Raw genomic sequence first — 12,496 nt, forward strand, 5'->3', positions numbered from 1 at the left:
AAGGGTTAACTACTGTAACCAGTTAACGAATTCAACAACCGTTCCCCTGAAGATATTCCTTATTTCTAAAGATGAAAGGTTTATACAGAATATGCGTAGGAACAAATCTAGTTTCTAGACTCTCTTTGGATGCCAATAGATTCGTTCTCAAACGATAAGTTAGAAGAAAGTTAAGAGCCAGGCAGCAACATTGAAAGAAACCAAATGGAAAAGATGAAAAGTAAATAAATAGTAAGGAATTCTTCCAGGGGCTGAAAGGGCACTACAAATATAAGTAATCTTAGTAGTCTAAAGCCCACTTAAATGTGTCATCCTCTCACGGGGCGCTCGACATTGACCTTCAGAGATTATGTGCAGTCTATCTACTCCATCGTTTACTTCATGGAAGTACTTAAACTGGCAGTCTAGAGCAAGGAAGAGCATTTATAAGGCTAAACTTTACCTCAAAGGAGATCCCTGACATCAGGTGAAGCTACATATCTCGGCACGTCATACAGCAAGCGGTTACTCAACTAATGAGTTACCAGGCGAGGCTGATCAATTATGGAACCCGGAATATTGATAAGTATGTGGAATATAGTACAGTAGTAAAGAGCAACAGTTTTCTTTATGACAGCACTGGTGTAAACTAGGATTCTACACAATTATCTTTCTTAGGGACATAATCCTTGGAAAACAAGCATATAGAACAAGCAAGAGAGAATCAAGGATATATGTGACCATACCTTCCCATTAATATTATTGTAATTTAAAACTATTTAAGGACATCAATTAGTTAAGATATTTACTTGTAAGGAGAAAGTGAAATAAAGAGAATGTTTGAATATTAAAAGTAAAATGGCAATGCGCTTACAGCAGAACAGGCAGGGCAAAGAACTCTTAGTACCCTGTCACTAACAGTTAATATCCTTTCACAAAATCCTCTAGAATAATGAGCAAAACATATACACAGAATGACATCCTTGCTAGATTAAGTGACGGTATATTACTTTGCAAGAACACCAAAACATGACCTCCCATGGATGGCATGAAAACGGAATTAGAACAAACACAAGACAACATCGACATTGTGGGATCCCTATCCATCCCAACCGCAAAGGGATATAGCCTAAACACATTTTCACCATAATTGTCGAGAATGCCAGATGGCCCAAGGAGACACCAGTTAAACAGGAAACAGCAGAAAGCTGAGCAAAAACTCTAATCAGCTTTGTCAGCAATTAGGAGTTCCCTAATATACAACCAGTGATAGGGGTAGGATAATTTCCCATTAGCTTTATGGAATTCCCTTGCCTTCAGGACTGAGAATAGCTGCACATGCAGCCCTCAACACTTTGCCGGCGGAGGGACTTTACGGACTATCATTAATGCTACCCGCAGATATAGAAGAAATACTTCAAGTAAGAAAACCATACACCTCCTCGAAGAATTAGAACGTACCAAATGTATGTTTGTCAGAATAAGCTAACTATGACCGATCACTTTCACCCGCATTTCCAGTACCTGATCCCATATTAGAGATAACAGAAATGCCAGTGGAAGGCAGAACTACCTGGATATTGATAGACAGGCTTAAACAAGTATACTAGAGGATGATTCAGTTACCAGAGTATCTTTGTGAAAAGGGGAAGTATTGTAAAAATAATTTCCCAGAGTCTCAGAACCATCCTGACACGATCTTTAAATCAGCAACCAATATTTAATCAAGAATATTGTAAGCTTTCAATTCAGATGATTCATATGTTTGTATTACTGTAAATAAAATATATTCTCCAAGCATTTACCAGGTGTGCAGAAACACACAAGGCTTTTAATATTGTACCTTTTCAAATGTAAGCAGTGGCTATATGCCAGATTTCTGTGCAAGTAAATAAGTTAAAACCAGCCAGCCTTCCCATCCAAATCATGACCAATAAAAGGCCAAATAAGAAACAAACATACAAAGGATCAAATTAGTTTTTAACTGACTCAGAAGTTCAGAGGCATAAATCATACTGCTATACAGTATAACAAAGCAGGCTTGCAAAGGGATGGAACATAGGATGAATGAAGTGCAAAACACAAAGAAAACTTCCTACCACAGAATGTGAAATTGAAAATAGTACTGAAAATAGCCAAATATCATGACAGCACATTTCAATAAAAGGCAGTTTGAAAATGCAAAAGATACTGTATACAGTACATTACATGTCATGTAGACAATATTTCTGTGTTGAGACAAACTGGATTTGGGGTAGGCTATAGGAGACTGTTCAGCGCCTAAATGTAACAGAAGGAAATCCCATCAGCTGCACTAAGTGGGAAGAGGTTAGACAGCATGGAGGAAGAAAATAAGCAAGAACGGAGGTAACGTAGAAGGAAAAAAAGCAAGTATATTCTGGGGCTAAACGAATGCTACAACGACCCGTAAGTACCTTTAATGCCTCATGAACCACAGCATTGGATGCAATTAAGCTCCCAATCAAATTACTGTAGTCATTATAATGAAATTGGTGAAAATCACCATCAAATATGGATGTGTGACTGACATAAAACATGTACAGTACTCACAAAAAAACATATCGTCTCTATTTGTGTAGTAAGATTAAAGTTATCAGTTGTTAAATGACCACACATAAAAGTAAATTTAATATATAACCTAAGTACTTTATTTCAGGCAATATTGAACCAGTTATGGAAATTAACCTTGGGTACAAAAAGTTAGTTTGCAACAACAATCATTAACAGAAATTCTATAAAATGCATATAAATGTACCCAAAAACATAAATTTCTAATTAATGTAATGATGAACTAATATTTATAACCAAATTCTGATAAATGTAAGAATCATAAAAATTTACTGGAAAAGGGCTTTGTACTGTATTTCCTTTCCTAATCATTAACAAACATTTTATTTTACTTTCCAGTCAAAACGAATGTTCACATCTAAACTGGATTTCATGTTGATAAAATTGCATTTATTAAACATATCAATGTATGGGTTGAGTTTAAATAATTATGATTTTTCGACACATGGGGCATCGAATATAAAATCAACATTGGGGATTAGAAAAAATATTACTGAATCCAAAACATGACAAAAACATAAATCAAACTTGCTCTGCACATCAGTTTATTAAAACTGATGTGTAGAACAAGTTTAATACTGTATTGCAATGCATTTTCAAGAGATCCTCAACTTCAGCACACTCTGAAGAACCTCAAACTTGAAATCACTAGTAACTTAACATTCGCTCATAATCACTACTGTATCAACATTTCTGTAACGAGACAGTAGCAAATACTACCGATACATCTGTGAAGTACTTAAAAGGTCACTGCTGTAAACGGTACTAAAGTACTGCTTTACCTACTATAGTCACAGCAGAGATTCCAGGCAAAATAAGCCCCACCCCTTGATGATGTCACAGCTAATCACATTAGCAGTTGACACAATACATCCCCTTACAAATTTCAAACCACACTAACTTCAAACGAGTTACGACAGCTGTTAATGAGGGAGACAATATGATTGGCTAAGATGTTATTGGGGGTGGGGCTTACTTTGCCTGGTATTCTGTGGCAACTATAGTGTCCAACATTTTCTCTAAATCAAGACAAATAGACAAGAAACTAGAAATCAATAAATCAAAGAAAGAAATAGGTACCTAAGATAATTCATTGAAGAGTCATATAATAGTGACAAAATTCTTATGACTTCACAAGCATTAAATCTATTCCTTACATTATAATTATGGACATGATAAAAGTATACATTTTCCTAACCTTTACGCCTATAATAATGAAATCATACCAATTCATAGACTACTTTACGGTACTGACTTCTTGTAAAATATAGGCCTAACCATTTATCTATTAAAAAATTTAATAGAAAAATGGGCAAGAAACTAGGACCTCAGTAAATTAAAGAAAAGAATAGGGTAAGTTTTAGTTATACTTTTTCATCGAAGACAGGCCTATAACATTGACAGAAACAATTCTTATAAAACTTCACAAGTATTCAATTTATCTCTTGAATTATAAGTATGGCCATGCGACAAGTATACATTCTCCTAACCTTTATGCCTATAATAATGAAATCATACCTATTTATAGACTACTTTACTGTACTGACTTCAGGTAAAATATAGGCCTAACCATTTGTCTATTAGGTTATTAAAAGTTAAAGATAGCATGTGTGCTAATGACAAAACTAGGTATATTTTCACTTTCACCAATACTTAACTACTTTTACCTTGACCTAGCATAGCTTCTACTCCTGGTATAAGCTAGCTCTAAAAAATTCTTGCCAACAGCTGTAGGCCTACACTATGCACCTACCAAAGTATAACCAGACCATAAATTCAAATGGACATAGGTTTGCTTTGAAATATTCTATATAAATGGCAAAACACCCTTGTGACATACTATACACACTATATATGCTACTATATATTTTACTTGAGATTATTATTACTGTAATGTACACATATTAGTAAGTGTAATGGGACAAAACTTCCTGCTGTTAGGTTAGGTACAGCTAAAGGTCAACTCGATCTGGTCGGAGCACAGCATGCTGCGCCAACGTAACCGATACTCTAAAAGCAAATATTGGTACATTTAAATCATATCTGAAAATTTAATCATACCTGTAGTAGGCCTACCGAGATCTCCCTCTATACTAATCGTTTGACCTTACAACTCAAAACACCAGCCTGTCTCACCAGTAGCAGACTACCACCTGACCTAACCTAACCTGAGCCTACCAAATGATAAATCCAGACCTATAGAGTAGCCTAGGCTTCACTAACAGACCCTCAGTGTGAGTCTTGCCCTTGGTGAGCCACCAGACCTAGACCTAGGCCAGGTCTACCTTGACCCTGACGAGGCCTAATTGCGTGACCGAGTCACGACCGGGGACCTTAGGCGAGCACGAGGATGACCTCTGTGCCACCTCATGGGGGGGAAGGGTGCCTGGAATGAATTGGAAAGGGAGGGTAGGGGTACAGAGGGAGTGCCTCTTGCTTTTGCCACTACCTGTACGGGCACGGTGGCTCTGAGGGGGCTGGGGCGGCGGCTACTGCTACTCCTGCTGCCCTCACGTTCTGCTCCTCCGCTGCCCGCACTAGCCATGACCACTTCAGCGGGAGGCGCCTCTTAGGGGCCTCTGGCGAGCACTAAGCACTTAAGGTATCTCCCGCAGACACCAGTAAATCAAAAGGGCGTCACGTCGCGTCTAAAATACACCATACACACTCACACAAACACACACACACACGGAACGACTCTGACTCGATCGCCAACCGAAGAAGTAAACACAACACTTTCAGCTGTTCAGGGACGAGGTCACGTGACCCCGCTCCCGATGACGTGATTGGACCAAAAGTTTAATACGTCAAATTCAACGCAGGGGCGGGAAAGACCTACGGACACACACACATACACACAATCCTTTGCCCCTTGTTTCTTTTCAATGCCTATTTCCTCCGGCGGTGCCCTTCGGTGTCCCCTGGTTGTGTGTGTGTCGTTAGCGTTTAACTGTCTTTAATGCATCGCCCATTAGCTTTCATCTTTAAGCATTTCGATCAATTCTCTCGCTCTTTGGGAAGACCCTGTCTAAAACTATCTGGCTTTTGCGTGACGTCTGGACATTATTATTATTATTATTATTTTATTATTATTATTATTGCAAGCTAAGCTACAACCCTAGTTGGGAGGGCACAATGCTATAAGCCAAGGGCTCCAACCGGGAAAGTAGCCCTGTGAGGAAAGGAAATAATGAAATAAATAAACTACAAGAGACGAATGCACAATCAAAATTAAATATTTTAAGAACTGTAAAAACATAGAAATAGATTTTTTCATATATAAACTATAACAACTTAAAAAAAACGAGAGGAAAATAGATTATAAGATAGAATAGTGTGCCCAAGTATACCCTCAAGCAAGTAATTATTTCATTGAAACGTGAATTGATCTTCTCACCTTACGAGAAAATAAGACCTGTCCTACTTGGCCTACGTGACTAATTATCAGTGCATCGCATTTGCAAGATGAAACGTACGGATCATGTTTCTTTGGATAATAGTTCCTTTCACAAGTATTTTGTCATTCCTAGTTGTCGGATAATATGGTAACATTTATGCAAATCGAATATTTTGTTCATGCAATGTCACGTGTCATTGGGGGTACATCTGTAAACTAATATGTTTAAAAATAATGATTTACGAATTTTACGGCGATAAAACGTGAATATCTTCCTTATCAATAATCATTCTGGAGATTAGATACAGAAAACGCAAGTACATTATTGTATTGATAGTTTAGATCTTTCTTAAGAATGAAGTCCAAATACTCTTGCTTAAGAGAACCCGGATAAAAATAGGAGGGTTGACCATGAAGTAAACGCCCTTGTCTTTAAGCAGGTTTTCAGAGTCGGATCCCAGCGTGGCCATGGTGACTACGATACTAGGCCTATTCTAATTTATAAGCGGTAATCTAACCTGAATATTTAGTTTTATAAGCATCGATAAAACCCGTATTTATTCATTTAGAATCGTCATCAGTTTCAGATGAAGAGGTTCTGTTGTAAATTGATGTAAAACGCAAGTACTTTTAATATACATACACACACACACACACACACTCACACACACACACACACACACACACACACACACATATATATATATATATATATATATATATATATATATATATATATATATATATATATATATATATATATATATATATATATATATATATATATGATGTATTGCCAATTCACCTCTTCTTATCTTCCATCTTTTTTACTCAACGAATGTAAATAACTTCACACTATTAATATTAGTTGAAAGCCTAATTTACCTCTGTTCTGTGTCTTAATAAGACAAAACTTTGGGAGATATTAATAATTTGCCTGGTCATAGACTCTGGTGTATTAGAAAATAAGTTAATAAGATGAAGGCCATAAAACAACTCACGAAATCATTGCTTAAAAAGTTACAATTGACTTTAGTACTACGGTGTTATCGGCAATGAGGTCAAGTACGTTAGCAAAGTGAACTGACTCAAGTGTTTTATGACTTTAGACTTAACTACTGCCGTGTAAGCTACATGTCAAGGAGACGATCGAATTTAATGATACACCTGTAAATGTATACACACACACACACACACACACACACACACACATATATATATATATATATATATATATATATATATATATATATATATATATATATATATATATATACTGTATATATACACACACACCCACACACACACACACACACACACATATATATATATATATATATATATATATATATATATATATATATACATATATATATATATATATATATACATATATATATATATATATATATATATATATATATATATATATATATATATATATATGTATATATATATATGCTTGTGTGTGTAAATAAATGTAAATATATTTTTTAGCCTTTAATGCTAGTGGCACCGAAATATTTTATTATTATTATTATTATTATTATTATTATTATTATTATTATTATTATAAACTAAGCTACAACCCCAGTTAGAAAAGCAAGATGCTATAAGCCCAAGGGCTCCATCAGGAAAAATAGCCCAGTGAGGAAAGCAAACAAGGAAATAAATAATCTACAAGAGAAGTAATGAACAATCAAAACTTTCAAGAACAGTAAAGGTTTAAAGGCCGCTCATGAATGGCAGAGGCAAGGAACAGTGACATTGTCCTATCAAGCAGGACAATGGCTTAGAGACTGACCTTATTACATATGATCAGCGGCCAAATCTCCTCTCCACCCAACCTAGGACCAGGGAGGGCCAGGCAATGGCTGCTGATGACTCGGCAGATAGACCTATAGGCTCCCCAAAAAACCCCAACGTTAGCTTATAAGGATGGTAAAGTTGCAAACACTAATGGCAATAACGAGACTCAGCGGGACTCGAACCTCCGACTGGCAAACACCAGGCAGAGACGTTACAAAACAGGCCACAAATAACATTAGACTAGATCCTTCCCATTTAAACTATGAAATTAAAAAAAAAAAAAAAAAAGAAACAGGAAGATGAGTTATAAGATAGAACAGCGTCCCTGAGTGTACCTTCAAGCAAGAGAACTCTAAGACAGTGAAAGGCCATGGTACAGAGTCTATAACGCTACCCAAGACCAGAGAATAATGGTTTGAGATTGGAGTGTCCTCCTAGAAGAGCTGCTTACTATAGCATTTATGAGATGAAGTTATTAGCCTCGCGACCTCCTTGCCCCATGGAATTTCAAGGGTCTCATGATCTAATAGATTTTTGGGGTCGTTTAATTTTTCATATATGACATTGAGGATACATCTGAGATGTTCTACTTGTGTAATAGAACGGTTTTCAAATTAATATGGATGGCAATTTGGTCCCCATAACCGAAAGAGTTCGTGATCTGGAGGTGTTATTGTACTGTAATATCCAAGGCTATCGTAACTGGATGCCTCAAGTACATTTTTAAAAGATTTGACATACATCATACAATCAACCAATTGTGTCGACAAGAAAATATTTACTGATGATTTATACTTATAGGAGCTTACTGTAAGGCCCAGAGCTTTCAGATATACAAAATCATGATGATATAATAGGATCTCGCCTGACGCAAGGACTAAAATCTTTCGAAAAGAAATTTAAACCCTTTTAGTTGTCAGTGTCATGATGGTGTAGATTTGATAATCAAAACGGACTTCGCCATATGATATTACATATATTTAAGGAATGTGTACTTTAGGATGAACTTCACCTTGTGATTCTGCTTGTTGAAGAGAGCACAGAACCACGGTCTAGGTAGCTAGACCGTCTATAGGACCAAGATCCTTTAAATATACACGGAGTTATTTAAAGGCATTATATAGGATAATCAATTTTTGTGAGTCCTACAGCGAGACAAACCAGGTAAACAGATTACAAACAAATAACAACACATATAAGTACCAACCTAACCGAAGGTTGCTTAACTTAGCTCATCAAATGACCATCGGCCTAGCGACAAGTAACTTCCGTCATTGTGGTGCTTTGTGTGTATGCATAGCTTTGATTCTTGATGCAAATGAAGGTGGCTGGTTCGTGACTTAAACTTTTTCCTATAAACTCCTCCATTTGCAATGAATTGTTTACCTTATAGTCGATTCAGGTGGCTCGCCGTCAGGGTGATGAAGGCGTGGAACTAAATTAATCTCATATGAAAACACTTGCTGGAAAAAACGTAGGGTAACACCTGAAATCCCCCTCTTTAACTGGATAAAATAACACACACACACACACACACACACACACACACACACACACATATATATATATATATATATATATATATATATATATATATATATATATATATATATATATATATATCCATATATAACTCTAAAAACTTTAAAGAAATCAAGCGGAAAAGAAATAAGATAGAATAGGGTGCCCAAGTGTACCCTCAAGCAAAAGAACTCTTACCCAAGACAGTGGAAGACCAGGGTACAGAGGCCATGGCACTACCCAAGAATAAAGAACAATGGTTTGATTTTGGAGTGTCCTTGCGATATGAAGTTAGTCTCTCTGACACTTCAGTTACAAAGTCAATCCATCAATTAACCACTTATATCTCTTCTGCTCGCACTGTATAAGTCTATATTCATTCACCTTCTTTTTGCTAAAATGCCTCTGTAAATAATGCTATTACCCAGACGATGTTAATCATTGCTACTCATCGTGTGTGTGCCACTATTCTGGACAACAAAGGTCAGTTTCCTTTGTGTGGGTCCTTTCTTCAAAATCCTTTAAAATGTAGTTGTAGATACGGGAGAAATAGTGCAGTCTCCCCTATTCTTTGCATCACAGTATCTTGGCCTCTCCTATTTTATAAGATACTTATTGTTAAGGTGACATCTATTACACCAAATTATTATTATTATTATCATTATTATTATTATTCAAATAGGTAGTAGGTTAGCCAGGGCACCAGCCCCCCTTTGAGATACTACCACTAGAGTGTTATGGGTCTTTTGATTGGCCAAACAATACTTCATTGGATGCTTCTCTCTGTTTATGGTTCATTTTCCCTATGCCTTCACACACAGCGAATAGTATGGCCTATTCTTTACTTATTCTCATCTGTCCTCTTGCCTCCGACAACACTGAGATAACCAAACAATTCTTCTTCACCCAAGGGGTTACTGCACTGTAATTTTGCAGTGGCCACTTTCCTCTTGTTAAGGGTAGAAGAGACTCTTTAGTTATGGTAAGCAGTCCTTCTAGGAGAAGGACACTCCAAAATCAAACCATTGTTCTCTAGTCTTGGGTAGTGCCATAGGCTCTGTACCCTGGTCTTCCACTGTCTTGGGTTAGAGTTCTCTTGCTTGAGGGTACACTCAAGCACGCTGTTGTGACTTGTTTCTCTTCCTCTTATTTTGTTAAAGTTTTTATAGTTTATATGGGAGATGTTCATTTCAATGTTGTTACTCTTCTTAAACATTTTATTTTTCCTTGTTTCCTTTCCTCACCGGGGTTTTTTTTTTTTTCTGTTGGACCCCCTTGGCTTGTAGCTGCTGGCATCCTGATTTTCCACTAAGGTTGTAACTTAGCTGGTGATAATAATCATAATAATAAAATGTCATAACGAGGAAAGCTTCTTTAAAATCAGAATTTAAGTAACATACAAGGAAAATAGTCGTTTGTATTCAAAAGTAAAAAGAAAATGCAATTGTAATCTAAAGTCTTAAAAAATGAGCATCAAAACCTATTGGCAGCTAGATAATTCAAGCGTCAGGCACCGGTCTTATTTTTGTTATGCAAATATTGGGAATATATAGACAGAAGAAATCCAGATATTCGTGTCTTTCTACACATTCATATTATAATGCATTTGCTCTTAAACATTTTACACAAAGAATTACACTCGCGTGTTGTCAGGTAATGCAGAACTCGCATATAGGCCTATAGGTTGATTATCTGTTGTAGCTTACCAGGCCCCTCCGGCCAGACACGGGCTCTTGCAATCTTTCAGTCCGTAAGGATAATTATTTGTTCTAGTTGCATAAAAAATATATATAAAATTGTAACCTATCGTTAGGCCTATTACTTTGTGGTTAGCTTAACGTAACTTTTAAGGGTCTTCATATACAATTTCTGTATCAGACCGTTTACAAATAACGCTTCTAAAGAGTCGGAGGCGTTAGAGGAAAGTAGAATAGGTCTTAGCAATAGGCCTAAAACGTATTAGCAGGGCTTGGATATAAGTGACAGGAGACAGACATCAGACAGGAGGTAGGTCTATACACCGGATCTCCTAACCGAGTTATTTACAATACTTTTGTACACAGACGCTCTCGAGTGGCCGTAGCAGAACACCAGAGAACAGAAACTTTTCTCTCTCTCTCTCTCTCTCTCTCTCTCTCTCTCTCTCTCTCTCTCTCTCTCTCTCTCTCTCTCTCTCTCTCTCTCTCTCTCTCTCTCCGGTCTGGTACGTACAATCTTTTCCTTACATTTTCAGATGCTCCTGAATTATTGATCGATTGATACTAACATATAATTGTGTACTTGCTTATCCATAACATCTAAAGAATAAAAGAATATAAAAAAGGACTTGTATAATCCCATTCCTCGATTTCAAACGTTAAGTCAGTCTTGGGAGACATTTTTTTCATGCTGGCACCCATAGCGTCTGTGCTACACTTCTATTCGGTTTGCCGCTTCGTTCTCGCTTATTGATATCAATCTCTTCTGATTTGTCTTGATACTAACAATGAAATCCTGAAGGACAAGACTTGGGAGCTTGATTTTTCTTCTTCTCTAACTGAGAAAGTGTTCTTTGGTAGACTTATCATGTGAAATATGCTAGTTGGCGAGTTGCGTCTATTCTATGTACGTTTTATGTTCTTTATATTTTAGAGCTGTTAAAGGGTGATCTTTTAAATACATATCAGCAGGAATTATTATTATTATTATCATTATTATTATTATTATTATTATTATTATTATTATTATCAAAAAAGCTTCCTTGGGTTAGACATCCCATTACCTATACCTAATAAAAAAAACTATGACAATTTTGTAAGATCTCTCTCTCTCTCTCTCTCTCTCTCTCTCTTAGAAGGGGAGAGAAATATATAATCTTAGTGACTTTTAACTTCGGAGTTGATGTCATTCACCCTATCCTATATAGCTTACTGTCAACTGAAGAAGAATATATCATAATATATACTTAGTTTAGTTCCACCCTCTACATAATCTTCGTTATTTGCAGATGCATGGATGGAATATCCTAGCAGAATTAGTAGAGATGGACTTATGGTAGGCCTATGGCTTGATTCAACTTTAGTTTACTTATATAATTTTCTCTTTTCTATCTAGTTTCTTTTCTACTAATTCATTTATCTCTTGCATCTAATGTTATATAATTAATTTAGTTTCACACTTTTTTTCTTTTATTTATTCAATCTTCCTACTACATCGTTTTCC

The 12,496-nt window shown here is 36.2% G+C and overlaps 1 protein-coding gene across 1 annotated transcript in view; it reads right to left on the reverse strand.

The window, feature by feature from the left end:
• LOC137624227 (glucocorticoid-induced transcript 1 protein-like) overlaps window positions 1-5,406 on the reverse strand; it is a 379,313-nt gene extending 373,907 nt beyond the window's left edge. The window contains exon 1 of the mRNA XM_068354732.1: window positions 5,018-5,406. Within this exon, the coding sequence (XP_068210833.1) occupies window positions 5,018-5,113 (96 nt within the window). The 5' untranslated portion in view covers window positions 5,114-5,406. The remainder of the gene's footprint in view (window positions 1-5,017) is intronic.
• Between the last annotated feature and the right edge of the window lie 7,090 nt (window positions 5,407-12,496).

This window comes from Palaemon carinicauda, chromosome 31 (assembly GCF_036898095.1).
Source record: "Palaemon carinicauda isolate YSFRI2023 chromosome 31, ASM3689809v2, whole genome shotgun sequence".
NCBI lineage: Eukaryota > Metazoa > Arthropoda > Malacostraca > Decapoda > Palaemonidae > Palaemon > Palaemon carinicauda.